This window comes from Parus major, chromosome 1, assembly GCF_001522545.3.
Source record: "Parus major isolate Abel chromosome 1, Parus_major1.1, whole genome shotgun sequence".
NCBI classification, from domain to species: Eukaryota; Metazoa; Chordata; class Aves; order Passeriformes; family Paridae; genus Parus; species Parus major.
The window spans coordinates 72,440,233-72,456,677 of NC_031768.1; the positions used below are offsets into that span (position 1 = coordinate 72,440,233).

Here is a 16,445-nt window from a genome sequence, read left to right on the forward strand (position 1 = left end):
TGCTCCCCACTAAAGGGCCCTGCAGAGCACACGGTTCTCCCTTGCAGGGTTACACAGACCAACTATTCATAAGTAGCTGGATTAGGCACCACAATAAAGGTAGCCAGGATGGTGTGTGGATAAAAGCTAGGAATGGAACAGAAGAGCTAGTTTACAGCAGAGCTGCTTGTTTAGCAGAAAATCTCATACCACAAGAATGGAGTAGGCTAAATAAAAGAAAAAGCATTCAATTTTGCATCATTGTTTCTAACGTATTAAAGTTGCTTCTATTTCCCCACCTACTTAAATCCTCTTCATTTACTGCCAGGTGCACTGGAGAGAGTCCTTTGCTTTCAGCCCCTCTGTACTGATCCATTTCTTTTAATTTAATCCTGTAATTAATATGCAGAGTTGCTATTTCAGTTTTTAATATGTTTAAAATCCTTCCAAGCTGACCTCTTTTGCCTCTGCATCAGGATTGTCAAACAAGGGCAACTGGAGGACTTGTAACACAGTTCTCAGCAAAGAGCCAAAGCAAGGCAGCCTCCTCTCCCTCCTGGTAATATTCTGTCTTCTCAAACATGTGTTAGTCTGAAGCAGGTTTTCAGGTAGTGATAGAAACTGAGTTAGATAATTGACGTGTAGCATTTAACTCCAGGGTTTGTAAATCTCACCCAGGTACTAGCTCCTTCCTTTCACAGAGTTCACTCTCTCTCTTCCTCCAAGACCTCCATTACCACTTGCACATCAAATCAATGAACTGTGAAGCCAGTTAGGTATTTTAGCATGAATTCATCAAGGAAAAAAGAGAACACAAATCTTCTGGCTTCAACTCTCCCAGCAAAGGCCCCAGTGTTACATGTCCTGGTCAGTCATCTAATGCACAGCCACTGTTTCCTCAGTTACTCACATTAAGACCAGGACTAGAACCACACCCTGGCTGCATAGTAAATTTTCAATGGTTTCATTTGGCTAGCCATTCATTTCCATCTCTGATAGGAGGGCCTGAAAGTTTCTATCAGATTTTCCAACTACAGCTCCATTGCACTCTCTGTTATAAATAGTACAAAAAGCCTATTGTTATCAGGGGTCCAGCATTGAGGAGCTCTGCAAAAGTGACAGTGCAAAACAAGTTTCAGAGGTGTCACTTAAACAGAGCGATAACATCCTGCTGGACTTTGTTTAATATATTCCAGGTATTAATTAAAGAGCTACTAATCCTGTGGAAAAGAAAAACATATGTATTTCCTGATGTTACTTGAATTAGAATTATTAAAGACAGTTATCACTAAGGATTTATCTATACTGTTCACATATTTAATTTATAAGATGGAAGGGGAAAAAAACTAATTTACCAAAAAAACCTGTTCAAAATATAACCTGTATTTATAGAATATCATTTCTCATTAAGCATTGGGTATCCATTTATCCTTGAATTTAATTAAGTATACTTGATTAGAGAGTGAACAGCAGTAATTGAAAAGACTCATTAAATTCCCTTTAAAACATACAGCTATGGTCTTCAGTGGGAGTTAAATCAAACCCTAAATTAAGAGTCAGATTGCTTCGAGATTAAAACTTGTTTCAAAGCCTGGAGACAGTTTGTTCAATTTTATACTGTATTGGTATTCTTCTTTTATTAAGTGCACAAACAGGTGGGATGAGATTCCTCTCAGCTAACTTTAGATGTATACAGTTTACAATTTGGAGCTAGTCATGCCAGACTCCCTTTATACTCAGTGGAGAGAAACAGCCTCTTTTAAGGCATGATTCATCTGACCTACTTGAATGCCTACTTTAGAATGAGATAAATTGTGTACTATAACCATTTGGTCTTCTTCATTGAAAATGAAAGTAATTAGGCAAATTCATTTAAAGGGTACTGTCTGCTGCACAAGTGTTTACATTTAGTAAAATGATTACTTTCTTTGGCAGATGAAGGTATTTAGACTCATCATTGGTGCATGCAGATGAGGATAAGCTAGGCAGTGGTACTGAAGCACAAATGTATATTTTACCTGATCTTTCAGATGGAACTTGATTGCTATGCACAAAGGCAAAATGGTTTTTTACTCAATAATACTCTTTGTTCTTCTGATCTACTGTATTTGTAGCTGGCCAACACCAAAAGTAACTCCTACTTAAAAGAAGGATGTGAATGGGCTACTTCTTCCCCTCCACTGTTAGGGGTACTTATGCAAACAAAATAAAGGAAGGATTTTATTCTTGTGATATTCTTATTCTTGTGATTCTCTTGCAATAAAAGCTCTCTTGGAGTTAAGTGCTAAAAATGACCACAGAATTATCTGTGATATAATTAAGTTCAAGACAATCTGCTACTTTGCTGGAATGAAAGGCATTTTCATGCCACAATTTATATTAATTTTCCCTGGCACATTCACAGAGGCATTCTGATTTAGCTATATCCTAGTTGCTGTACTTTGTTCTCCAAGACAGAGCATGTAAATAAAGCCAGTTTTCTCTGGGGTATTAATAATTGTACTTGTTTCAGATTTAAACTGAGTAAGATATGATTTTATCTCAAAAACAATTTTACTAAAGATATCATTAAGATTTTCTGTTATGCAACTTTATTATAGATTGTGATACTTTTTTATTGTGTTTCATTTAATTTTCTTAATGAAATGAAAATTGAAGTAATAATTTTTTTGTAAAATTTATTCTATTTCTTTTCCATCTAGCACTGGAAATCATTAAATTCTAAGGACACTAATCACTATTGCTGGTAGTGACTCTCTCTGATAATCTGGTTATTCATGTCTAGTAAAAGATGACCTGATACATACAATGAAACAAATTCCCTCACAATGGGTTACATTTACATCTTGCAGTCAGTACACAGAAGCATTTTCTGTCTCTGATAATTTTTGTTTTGAAGATTTAAACATGACACATATGCTATAAAACACTTGGAATCACAGAATCATAAAGTAATCTAGATGGACTCAAGGACTTTGTCAGGTTGAATCCCCTCTCAAAGCAGGGCTAACTCTGATGTTAGATGCTCAGTGCCTTCCCCAGTTTTACACATCTGCAGTTTTCATAGACAACCTGTTATAATGTTGCATCAGCCATGATTCCATCATTGGAAGTGTTCAGGGTCAGCCAGGGTGAGGTTTTGAGCAACTTGATTTAGTGAATAATAATGTCCCTGCCCATGGCTGGGGGAGATGGACCAAATGATCTTTAAAAGTCCTTTTTCAACCCAAATAAATCCAGGATTTTTTTTTTTTATGTCTCAAATAATGGTGAATCAGATTTTTTTTCATGGAATTTATGTCCCTTATTACTTGTCCTTTTGTTTTGGACATCCAAGGATATCTGTAACCATCCGTTAAAAAGTTGTACGCGAGTAAAATTTCCTAACCTTTTCTTCAGACTGAACAAACCCATTTACCTCACCTTTACTCGTGTGTCACAGGCTATAGCCCTCTGGTCAGCTTTATGCTCCTTTACTGGATCTGTCCCCAGACGCTAATGTTTCTTGTATTTGGGAGTCCAAAACTGTACACAACATTCCAGATGCAGCCTCTTGAGTTCACAAGGAAGTCACTTTCCCTGGCCTGCTGGCTACACTCTCAATAATGCAGCCCAACATGCAGTTAGGCTTTGTTGGGGCAAGGGCACATTGCTGGCTCGTGTTTGGATTGTTCACCATGACCCCCAGGTCCTTTCCTGAAAGACTCTGTTCTAACCTGTCAAATGGTACAGTGGCATCATATCATAGAGCTTTAGATGAGGCTTTACTTGCCTTTTTTAAGTGACTTGGTTGGTAGGTTGGTTGGTTGGTTGGTAGGTTGGTTGGTTGGTAGGTTGGTTTTTTTAATTTGCCTTTTTGAACTTAGAGAAGTTTCTGTCAGGCTATTTCTCTAGCCTGTTGAGATCCCTGTGAATAACTAATCTGCCCTCCAGCATGCCATCTCTTCCCCACCATTTAATGTCACTGCTAATGAGGATGCATTCCATTTCATCATTCACATCATTAGTGAAGAAATTAAATACCACCAGGGTCACAATCTAATGCAGAAGTTTACCACTGCTAACTGGCTACCAGTTTCAGCTACTAACCAGAACTCTTCGAGCCTGATGGTCCAGTCATTTGTTTTGTCAACCTTGTAGATAATCCATCCTGTCCATATCTCTCAAACATGGTTACAAACATAAAACCAAACATGGTCTTGATAGTCTTGCTAAAATCAAAACAGCCAATATCAACTGCTTGCCTTTCATCCCCAAAGCAGTCATCATCGAAGGCAGCCGGTATCTGTGGTAAGCCATGCTGGCTGCTCTAAAATTGTTATTAGGGTTTTGGGTTTTTTTTTTTTTTGTAAAAAACCAAATTTATTTCCCTACACAACTATAGCAGTTCCAGGGACTATAGAAGGCATGATGCTGTCCTGCTTTAACCCCGTCCAACAAGTAAGCTGACTCCGAGGCACAGAATCAGAGGAGTAAAAGTGAGAAAACTTGTGGGTTGAGATAAAAACAGTTTAATGGGACAGAAGAGGAAGTAAATAACAATAGTGTTAATTACCATAATAATAGGAATTAGAATATACAAAACAAGTGATGCACAATGCAGCTGCTCACTGCTTGCCAAGTGATGCCCAGCCATTTCCCAAAAGGAGCCCCTGGCCAGTTTTCACCCTAATTTATATACAGCATGGTGTCACATGGTACTGAATATCCCTTTGGTCTTTAGGGTCAGCTGCCCTGGTTCTGTCTCCTCCCATGTTCTTGGGTCCCTCCAGCCTTCTTGCTGGCAGGGCACAAGAAGCTGAAAAACTGAAAAGTCTTTGACTTGGTAGAAACACCACTTAGAAACCTAAAGATATCAATGTGTTATCATGCTAAATCCAAAGGACAACAAGATACCAGCTACTAAGAAGAAAATTATCTATCCCAGATAAAACCAGGTCAGATGCAGCAGTCATATTTGGGCTAGATTTTATGTAACAACACATGCAGAGGGAAGCACAAGGACATTTGAGTATGTATTCACTGTCATATGACATTTGACTTGAATTTGCATGCCTTGCCTATGTTGCTGGTTCACATAAACCTGGATCTAGCATAAGCATGAAGCCTGGCTTGGTAAGAAATTAAGGTACAAGTAGAGAAGTTTTGAGTTTTAATTTATTTCCTGAAAGCATTTTGGATACAAAAATGCACAGAAAATTTGAACTAGTCTACTCCCAATCCTATAAAATTGTCCCATCATCCAGAGCAGCCTCATCCATCTGTATGCCTCATATCTTGACACCACTCTGCTTCAACTCTGACACCCCTCTTTTAGCTGCTGCTGGTGAACTGCAAATTTTTTTAAGACTCTGATGATGAAGAACAGTTTGGTATCAAGAGGGGATCTGTTGACTCCCAAGATTACAACTTCTAGTAGTAAATAGCCAAAAACTATTTGAGGACAGCCACTCCAACAAAATCTCATGGCAGCTGGTCATGATCACATTAGCAGAACAGCTGACCAGAAGGCATAAAAGAAGAAGAATCCTCAGGAACTTCTAATCTAAGACAAGGAGTCCTCCACAGCCACATGAAACACATATTCCTGATTACAGCCATGGGTCTGGAATCCAGAATGAAGGCCCCTCATTCTTGTACTTGAAGAAATGCCAAAGTTAATTCCTTTCCACCATTTCTATAACATATAGAAATATAGAAGATATAGAACTCCATATTCTAATTCCCTCATTTATATGGAGAATAGATATGAATTTATAATCAGAATATATATGCAGAAATCTATGCTATAGGAATATGTAATATAATCTATGTTCCATACATAATTCCATATTCATATATAAACTGTAAGAAATCTATGGAGTTCTTTCCTTTTCTAATAAATTCCAGTATTTGGGTTCCTTTTCTGATGTTTTCTCAAGTTATGCATTTCATAAAGACCTTCAATCCAAAGGTAATAGTCAGCTCAGAGTCCATTGCTTACTAGTGAAAGCTACTTGTATGTGAAGCCAGGGTTTTTTCCCACCATCATTCTGTCTTAAGAAAGCCACTTGTGGTCCCTCACAGAATGCCTTTGTCCTCATTACCCTGAATGTCTTCACATCACAAACTTTCCCACTACACCAGCAAACTTGCTCACCTCACTACTCATTTCTTTTCCAGGTCACCTAAGAGCTTTGGGAAAATCAGTGGTTACCAGTGGTTGTGACCAGTTGTTACCACTGACTTTCCACTATAATAAGTAACCTGTCCTCTTACCCTCTATTTCCCAAGTTGTAACCTGTTATTGACCCATAAAATGACTTTTTATTTAATCTTGTAACTACTAAGTTCCCTTGGAAGCTGTTGATGATGGTATTATGAAATATCTTCAAAACTACGAGCAGATTACAGCAATTTGGCTTCGTCCAAATATTTGCTGCCATCCTTCAAAAAGAGCACTGTCAAGCAGGAGTTTGTTTTTAGAAGTCATAGTGAGCCTTCCATAGTCCTTCATTGTCATAGCAGTCATTGATCAGCCTTACAGCCTTCTGACGAGCTTCTTGATGTGCTGAAGAAGGGTTTAGTCCTCATTTAGAGGTCTTCAGCAAGTTGTCCCTCCAGGGTTTTTTTTTCTTTTTTTTTCTTTTTTTTAATATCAGCCAGGATTTATGAATTTTTCTATTTTCCTCATTTGAATATGACTACACTGCTTTAAAGGTTGCCTTCTTGCTCCTGATGATATCTCTTCCTTATTGTTTAGTCATGCCTGGTCCTTTGTACCTTTACTCAAAGCTGTCTTAATAGGTTGCATGCACTGGCATATGACCTAAATATATTAAATATATAATTCTGCCATGTCCCAGGTATTGGCCTCTGGTGGTTATGTTTATGTACATACTAGTTAAGGAGGAAGAGAAGGTTGCCTAGTTTCTGCCAAGAGAGCAGATGTTGTATGTAATACTAGCCTGTCTATGGCTCTGACAGTCAAGACATCAGACTTATAATAAAGCAGAAACCCTGCATAATTTCAACCAAACATGTTCACCCTCCCATTCCAAGCAGTGGTTTTATACTCCAGAGCTGTAAAGGTAAGAATCTGCTTCATACAACTCTCAGGGCCACAGCCCTCTGCAGCAACACCCTACAAGCCAAGTATATCTTGCCCTGTGAGGGATCCTACACAGAATATTCTCTTCTCTCCAGTCCGGAGAAAGTGCAGTCCCACTGAGTATTACAAATTAAATTAGTGATTAACTGAATCCTAAAAATAAGAGAGGAAGAATGAGTCATAAGGAAAAAACAAATCAAATGGGGTGTCGTGGATTTATTTTCCAAAGCAGCACCAAATACAGAGAGGACAGTGTCATGAAGTGCCAGGGTCAGACTGCAGCCACCATTTCAGAGATCTCTCTCATCACCACCTTTCCTTGCTGCTATGCAATGCTAATATGCTTTTGGGACACCACTCATATCTTCCATCCTTTTCCGAAACCAGATCATATTTTGCTATGTTGTCATTCTAAGGGATCAACAAGTCTATTTCTGCAGAAACAACCCTGCACAGGAAACAAACTGAGGAGTCCACATTGACAGTGTATGGGGTAGGAAGCCCTTGGAGCAAGAGGCAGCAGCAGCAAGCAGCACTTGTAAGGCGAAGAAATGTGCTGTGTGGGCAGAGCAGAGTCTAAAAGTTGGGCAAGGGAGCAGCCCACTCTCCAGGGATGGGGAGGAAAACAGAAGCAGGTGAATGACAGACTCAGCAAGAGGAAGTGCTTGAGGAGACTGTGAAAAGGAGCAGTCTGCAGCCACTCATGCTGCAAGATGTGACTTGGGGACGCAGTGTACCTTGAAGACTGGCTGTCCCTGTGGGAGCAGATCTGCTGCCTGGGGCATTTACAGGGTGGTCAGTGGTGGTCTGTGCCCCACAGCCTCCTCAGCCTGGTCTTGGCTCCCTCCTTGCCTCACAAGAGGCTGTGTAGCACACAAACAGCTTCAAAAACACAAACAGCATTTGGATGTTGATGTCCAGGCAATCTTCAAAGTGCACCACTTCATAGCTGAAATGCCAAATAAAAGCCCAAAGCTCTTTTGAAGTGGGAGTTGAGGGCCCAGTGAAAGATGCTGGGGGACACCCACTGCTGACCTGTGGCAGTGGGAACCATAAACTGCAAGCCTCCTGAAACTCAGATGGATCTGCAGATGTTAACATAAATCAATAAATAATGACTATTAGAATAAACTGGGGTATAAACAATGGGCTTGTTAAACACAGGAGAGGCACTGTTTTGTCCTTACAAGTAGTATGGCCCAAGTATTTTTCACCTAGCCTAGTGTTAGAAATATTTATTTCAAAAACAATAAGCAGATTTAGTACATTTTAAATGAAAGATGCTTCATATTTATTCTTTGCCTCGTCATGAAGCCATTCTCACTTAACACAGGGAGTTAATTAAACCAGCCTTCACTAATCTGGCTGACAATTTAGACAGTAATTAGTGCAACAGGAACAGACAAGACCTTACAGTTCTTTCAAGCCTCAAGGCTGATACGAGCCTCAAGGGCAATTGCTACAAGATTTAACCAACCCTTCTGCACATTCCTCTCAATTCCCTTGGTACAGACCAAGTTTTAGAATCAGTCCTTCTGGCTTTCCAGAACCCTACACTTTGAATTCCTCCGCTGAGAATAAGTGGAGTTAGCAACACCCATTAGTAGTGCAGTATTTGTGAAATGCAATTTTTGAAAAATTTGCCCTCTAATTAAGGTATGTGTGTCAGCATCCTCTTTAGTGGCATCGGCAATTAACATTACTAATGATGTCTCATGTCTGCAGCCTCTCTTATGCTATTTTGGCCCTCTGTTTCAGGTTTTTAAATTGGAAAACTCTACTTACTTACAAGAAACACTTCTGTATCTTCCTGGAACACCTGTTAGCTAAAAAACATGGAAAAAATTTAAAGCATGTATCTGATCTTAGGTTTATGGAGCAGAAATTAAAGCACATTAGGTGCTAGAGACTCTACTGGAATACAGGCAGTGTTTTCTTGCCATCATGATCCATATTTGGGAAAGACATAAATTGTAAATGAGGTGGAGGAATGAAAAGACATTTGGAAAAGTGGTTATTTTTCACAAAATAAATTTCTGGTAAAAGACTCCATAGACAGGAGCTGTTTTTAGTCCTGGTCCAACACACAGTTTGTAATGCTTATGTGATGATCTAAAGATGCTGTATAAAATAAAGGTCTTATTCTACAAATGGCTATGCCCAAGTCCTAAATATTCTGGATAAAAGCCATTGAAATAATTATCATTGTGAAGTCTTGCAGCATCCCTCTAAAGCCATTAGTGTAATACTTGTTACTCTTCTAAACAATTCTATTGCTTTGTACACAACAAAAAACCATTTTTTTCTTATTACCTGAAAGACTATACATTGCTTATACATTAAATTAATATCTTTTCCCTGTTTCCCTCTGCACTAAAAATATGCCAACAAATATCTTAATGATGGAAAGAAAAATGCACCAATCAATCCAATTTCTAGAAATGAAGAAAGAGAATGACAGAAACTTAGAAATACAAGTCCATTCTTGACTTACATGCAGGATAGATAGAATTATAAATAGTCACCAAATTTGTGGGGAAATGTCACCCTTTATTTGTAAGAACTGTAATATATAACTTCCTTTGCAAAACCATAAGAAAATTCACAGCCTTCCTATATATTCTGTATGTGTGTATCTATTTTTCACCATAGAAAATGGTTTGGTTTGGAAGGGACTTTTAAAGGTCATCTAGTCCAATCTCCTGTAACTAGCAGGGACATCTTGTAAGTCTGCACAAGAAGTTAAAAGACCACAATTCACCAATAAGATTGTTTTTAAGGCAAGTGTGGGAATTGATGAGCTTCATTGCAATGGATGTTCAGAAAAAAATGTTACCATGTTTTGCCCCAGCTCTGGGAGCAGATCCAGCATGATACAGAAGCACAGTGAGCAACTGTTTCCCATGTCCTGCAGGTGCCAGTCAGAAAGGGAGAGTGATGTCTAATTCACTGCCTGGGAGAGTCCCCAGGAGAACTCCATACACTCAGCTTCTGCTGGTGAAACAATCACTCTGGTATGCTCAGTGCAACAGAATGGAAAGGACAGGACATTTGCTCTTAGAGGGAAATTCTCCTAGTGCACCAGGGACAGCTGTGACTCTTGCACCTTTAGAAACAACTTAGAAATGCTTGGACTTTACTGGAGCATCTCCCATACACTATTAAAAATTCACTGTCTTTTGTCTGTTGGAGACACACCCTCTCCACATAATAATTTTTCATAGTTTGCTTTTTTACATTTTCATCAATTGTCTCACAGCCTTGCTTTTGTTGTTTGGTTACCAGGAATCAGGTAAGTTCTCTTTGGGTCAGACAAATGATGCCAGAAGCTCTGCCAAAACAAGGAACCTCCTGCAACCTATTATTCCCGCTGTGCTCTAAGGCCCTTATTTCCACTTGCACCACTCAATTCCCTAGTGGGGAAACATTGTCCTGCAGCCCCACGTCAGCCTGCTGCAGGGTGGGAAGGTGGCTGCGTGCATCACAGCCCAGCTCCTGCTTCATATTGCCCTACCTGTTTCCACTGACTCGCTTTGCCATACTAAAACTTGTTTTCTTTCATAGAATCAGAGAATATTAAGGGTTTGGAAAGGACCTTAAAGGTCATCTAGTCTCAACCCCCCGGCCATGGGCAGGGACTCCTCCCACTAGATGAGGTTGCTCAAGGCCTTGTCCAACCTTGCCTTGAACACTGCCAGGACTGGGGTATCCACGGCCACCCTGAGCAACCTGTTCCAGTACTTTAGCCACTCTCTTAGTAAAAAAAATATTCTTCCTAATATCTAACCTAAATTTCACCTCTTTCAGTTTGTACCCATTATGCCTTGTCCTACCACTACAGTTCCTAATAAAGAGTCTCCCCTCTCTGGCTTCCCTGTAGGCCCTCTTCGTATATTGAAAGGTTGTTACAAATTCTCCACAACAAATCTTCTCCTCCAGGCTTAAGAGCCCCAACTTTCTCAGCCTAAAATAATTCACCATAATTTTCCTTCTCCATCTGCAGTTCAACCCTGAATAAAGCTCTTCTTCGATGGAAAAATTTCAAACGACATTTTACAAAGTTTTCTATTAATACAGTGAATTAGTCAGACACACACATTGGAGAGACACAGCAATTCATGGTGATCCCGCCAACACAGAGCAGAGCTGCATTAGAGCTGTTGGAATGGAATCAGGATGAAATTACTTCCGAGATGTTATTGTAACTTCCAGATCAAGAAAAATAATAATTCTCCACTATTTTTTCAGGAAAGCCTTAAAGGAAAATAAATAGGAAACACTGTCCCGTTGTTTCTTCCTGGAAAAGTTGCCGCTTTGCATCCACTCCGCAAAACTACGGGCATGTGCTCCTGCAGCGGCGGGCCTCGGCGCGCTTCACGGAGGGGCTGCCGGGAGCCGAGCGGCGCCCGGGCGGAGCGGCGGGGCCCACACTCGGGTGCCGCGGGGCACCGGGCACAGACGTGGCGGGGCTTGCCCGGCGGGAACCGCGTCGTCAGCGCCGTGGGGAAACCGCAGCGGCCCCCACCGTGCGGGCGTGTGCTCCCCGGGCAGCGCCAAAGCAAACACCGCGCAGGGCGCTCAGAGCATCACCCGACTCAACCGCGGGCCGCGAGCGGCGGGACATCAGCACGGGGCCGGCGGCCACTCCAACACCAACGCCGACTCCGGTTCCGGCACGGGCCCCGACGGCGGTGCCGCCTCTCTGCTCCTCCCTGCCCTGCCCTGCCCTGCCCTGTCCCGCCCCGCCGGGCTGCGCTGCCATCGCTCCGGAGGGAGTTGCCAGCCCGCGCCAGGGCGGTTCCGAGCGGTCCCCGCTCCGGCTGTCGCCGTTCGGGGACACGCGCGTCCCGCGGTGCCGGCGTGCGCGGTCCGCCCGGCGCTCGGCCATGCTGGTGTGGCTGCACGCTCCGCGGGGCTCAGCGCTGCCCGGCCGCCTCCGCCCGCCCGCCCGCCGATAAGCCAAGCCATGACCGCAGCGCCCCAGGGGCCAGATCTCAGTTTTCTGAACGAGGAGGAAGCCAGGGCGATTTTCCAGGTGCTGCAGAGGGACGCGGAGCTCCGGCGGGCAGAGAAGGACAGAGTCAGGTATCGGCTTTCACCCCGGTCCTGTCGGTGCCCATCGCGCCCGCGCGGAGGTGGAGGGCGCGGAGCGGGGTTTGCGGAGGGCGCTCGGCCCCAGCCCGGAGGCGCGGGGAGACAGGCGCTCATCCCGGCAGGGAGAGCGGGAAAGGGGATGCAAAGCGGGAAAGGGGCTGCAAAGTGGGCGCCCCGCGGGGAAGGCTCTGCGCCGGCCGAGGCGGCGCGGGGCTGCGGGGCTGCGGGGCTGGGAGAGCCGAGCTCCCGGCGGGGCTGCCGGGGCATCGGGGAGCGCCGGTGCCTCCCGCCAGCGCTGGCTGCCGCCGGAGCCGTCCGGCCGGGCACCTGAAGCATCGGGACGTTTGGGAAATGCGTGTTGTGACAGAGACTGCTGTGAGTCACGGCTGCGGCTCCCCGTGGCACCTCTCCTTCCCCGGGGAGGAGGAGGAGGCTGCTTCGGTGCTTCACCGTGCCGCTGGCATGGGGTGTGGGCTAAACACCGGTACCCGGGAGACCACGGCGACGGGGAAGTTGTGCCGCACTTTGCAGGGAAACGTGGCAGCTCTGCGGCTTTTGAGTCGATCCTGGCAGCTTTTGGAAACAAAACCAGGCACTCACCCGCCTGAAAGATAGTTCACAAAACTCTTGAAAGTGACTTAATTGAATTCTCTCTGCCTTATCAAGATATAGGGCACCTCGACCTTGCTTCTAGCTCGTATTTCCTCTTTGTGCTGCAATCATCAAAGCTATTTGTGTTGATAGTGAAAGCAAAAGTCGAGGAATTTATAGAAATTATGCTGGAAAATGAGCCGTTTATTACTGAAGGTTATGATTTCTTCCCGCAGGTATGACTTTTGGTACATTGTGAAGTGTGAGGCAGTGTCCTCTCAGATTTGCAAGTGGGCACTTTTCACAAGTAATGCTTTCATGTAAGATATGGAGGGAATGTTAATGAGTAACATTTGCATCAAGTGGATTTTTGTACTGTGTATTTTTCATTTCAGTAAAGTGGATTTTATGATGAGCATGGTTAAATATTATGTGTCAACAATGACTTACATTTAAAACTTGTCTCGATCTTCTGTGCACATGAACCTGGACTGAGTTAAGTTTGGAAGTTTGTTTCTTCCATAATGTGGTATTACTTTTCTCTTTCTGATTAATTTCTGTTCCATGTGTCTTATTATTAACCTCCCATAAAGGAGAAATATTTTGCTGGTTATAGGGAATTACATAGCTGAAGATCTGTAAGTTTAAATCTCTAAAGTTTTTGGGACTAAAGCTGAACCAAATGCATTGAAACTTCCGATGCTATAGAGAGCCTTGTGAAGCAGTTGCCTGCTCTTCAGCTCAAGGCTTTCACCTGCCCCCCTAATTTGTATTTGTTTCTTCATCTGTGTACTTAGGACTTTGTGAATAGAAAATGTTCTCTATGTGAAAGCTGTTAAAATAAACGTGGTATAACAGGATGCTTTACTGAGATGTAGTCTGTTTAAATCTCATCTGAAGAGGCATTCACAGGTTGGCAGAAGGTAGGTGAAGTGTTTATGGCCAAGGCGCCATACTGAAAATCTAGGTTAAACCCTGTATCTGTCAAAGGTATGTGTCCCTGGGCAAGTGTCCTAATCTCTCCCAGACCTAATAAAAGTACTTTCTTTCTCACTCCACTTGTCTACCTGGTCTTATTTAGACTGTAATCTCTTCAGGCCAGAAGACTCCCATCAGGAGCAGACAGGTTCCAGTCTGTGTGGTGTTGCCCTGTGCTACTATAATCAAAGTAATAACAGTGATCACCCTGGAGGGCCAAATCTTGCAGTTCTTATATGACCACAGTGAGCTTCAGACAAAATTGCATTTGTTCCCCTTTGTCCCATACGCCTCCCTCCTTGTCATTCTTATTACTATTATTTTGATAATTAAGTTCATAGAGTTTTTTTTTCAGTTTAAAAGTTTTAAAAGAATGCCTGAGAATTGTGGCAGCCTGCTCCTGGGATATTTTCAGAAGGTGATTTTGAAGCTATTTGACTGAAGCTGTCAATCAGACAAGACATATAGGAGATGCTGTAGAATGGAAGGAACTATTTCATTAAGACATTTTTGTAATGCAAAGACTTTTTGCACAAAGTTAGTGAAGTGAGTTGCCCTTCAAACTGCTTTTGAGCATGGTTTTGGAAAGAGCTAGTTGGAGCTGGGTAGGGCCAGGGACCAAATCAATAACAACCATCAGTCAGTAACAAATTGGTAAAGTGTTTCCAGTGACCATTTGTATTTGCAATACAGCATGTTCCTGTGTAGACCAGTCTAGACTGGATTGAGAGAGGAGGGAATGAAGCATTTGTCGGCAGACCAAAGTCAGGTTCCAATGACTGCGCTGATCTTGTCCATACTGTTTGATGTCATACAAGCAAGCACATAGCTGTTTGCCAGTCTCTTAAAAGATCAATGAAAAATTGAAATTAATTCCCAGATATGACTCTAGAATCCAAAAAGCAGGAACAAGCTACATTTGTTGTACTGAAAAATGTTAACACCAGTTAACTTTGAAAGATGAAATAAGAAATAAAATCAGAAGATTAATTCCAACATTCTCTGTGGTTTATTGTGACTTCCTCAAATGTGTTGAGCTTGCAATTGTTTCAATTCCATTGAATTTGCAATTCCCAAATACATTTTTCTTTTCTTGTTGCTTACCTACACCGAGTAGAACCGGATCTTTCTTCATCCCATGTCAGCCCACGCCTTTGTTAAATGAAGTGTAAATGGGGATATTTCTGATGCCCCAGCACATTTTCTGGGTACCGTTGGCTCTTTCTTGGCTCCCTTAGCAGCCTTCAGACCTCTAAGCCTTGCCTGGGACACCTCTCAGTGTAGCTTTTGCTTTTATACAGAAATGAACTCAATGTCCTGTTGGACCCTAATTTGTTCTTGCTATGGGCAAGGAGCAGAGCTCTTGCTGTTTCCTGGCCTGCTGGTCCCAGCACTGCATTTTTTTTTGGCCTGTTCTCTCCTTCCAGTGCCCTCTCGTGGCTCCTCTCAGCAGCACCTTATAGCAGCCACCACAAACCAGCCGTACCTGCCTCCTTCTCCATGAAAAGTTCAGAGAAGCAGCAACTGTCAAATTTGGTATAATTCATATGGCTGCTCACTGCTATATACACCGAAAATACTTCACAAACTTATTAATCAAGTATTTAATAATTTAAAAGAAGAAATACATATTAGTTTTGGACTTGGGTAACACTTGCCTTCAGATTTCTTTGTTCATTCAATCCAGTTTCATTCATAATACCAATTCAAATAAAATTTAATCTATCATAAATGTTAGTGTGGAAGAGAGATGGAATTTAGGGGTTTTATATACATGAATTGTTCCATAATAGTATTTGCAGTATTAAGGCAGAAGTCCAGTTCAGGTTATGAAATGCTATTTAATAAGCCTGATTAATGAAACCGGTGATTTTACAGATGCTTGTGGGAGAAAGTTCCCTGTCACAAATATTTCAGTTACAATTAGATGCCTAGGAGAAGACAGAGAGGAATATAGCATGTTCACAGTGCAGTATCATGTTCAGATGGCTCCCCAACAATTCAGTTTCCATAAGAACACAATGAATGCTTGCACAGTCATTAATACCACAGATCAACTTTCCTTATGTAATGAAATAGGCCTGAAAATCACAACATAAACACATTCAAGATACTATTTGGCTTATGGATTCGAGACTTCAGAGTGTACCCAGCTCATCTTCTTAAGCTTTGTTCTGCAGCTGCTGGGGACAGAAATGAAAAAAAGAACTGACAGCTAATATTTGCACAGAGAGCTCCAGGTCCCAAAGTCTAAACAAACCTGTAGGTGCTTCTCTTTTCTGTCCTTTATTGATGAAGCAAATGGGCAGGGTGAGGAGAGGCTGACTGCCTTCCATTTCTTCAGGACAGCACTTCAGAGCTTGGCAGGTAACAGAGGAACTGGCAGTCCCTGTAGGAAGTCTCAGCAGCATTAGGGCATGAAGCTATGGAATACAGAGGTGGAGCTAATTCCTTTTATCTCCAAGGCAGCTCCTCCCTCTGCAGAGTGTGGAGAGGCAGACAGTGCCCAAGCAGGTGTCATTCCAGTCAGCTTTGGGTCTCTGATGTCTCATAGTGTCTGAGCACTGGGTGTTGAGATGCATCTCCACCCCTGGAACTGCATCAAGGCCCAGAGAAAGCAGCTGAGAAGAGCCAGGAGACATGGAGCCATCTGTTTAAAAGAGGCAGCAGGTAGGGGGATGTGGTATGGGAACAGGTAGCTGGTACAGTTGCA

At 42.5% G+C, this 16,445-nt stretch overlaps 1 protein-coding gene across 2 annotated transcripts in view; it reads left to right on the forward strand.

The window, feature by feature from the left end:
• The first annotated feature begins 11,874 nt into the window (after positions 1–11,874).
• EXPH5 (exophilin 5) overlaps positions 11,875–16,445 on the forward strand; it is a 36,876-nt gene continuing 32,305 nt past the window's right edge. The window contains exon 1 of one of the 2 annotated variants that reach the window (XM_015645579.3): positions 11,875–12,154. In XM_015645579.3, coding sequence (XP_015501065.1) covers positions 12,036–12,154 — 119 coding nt within the window. In that variant the 5' untranslated portion in view covers positions 11,875–12,035. The remainder of the gene's footprint in view (positions 12,155–16,445) is intronic. The other variant, XM_015645587.3, reaches the window with a different exon arrangement.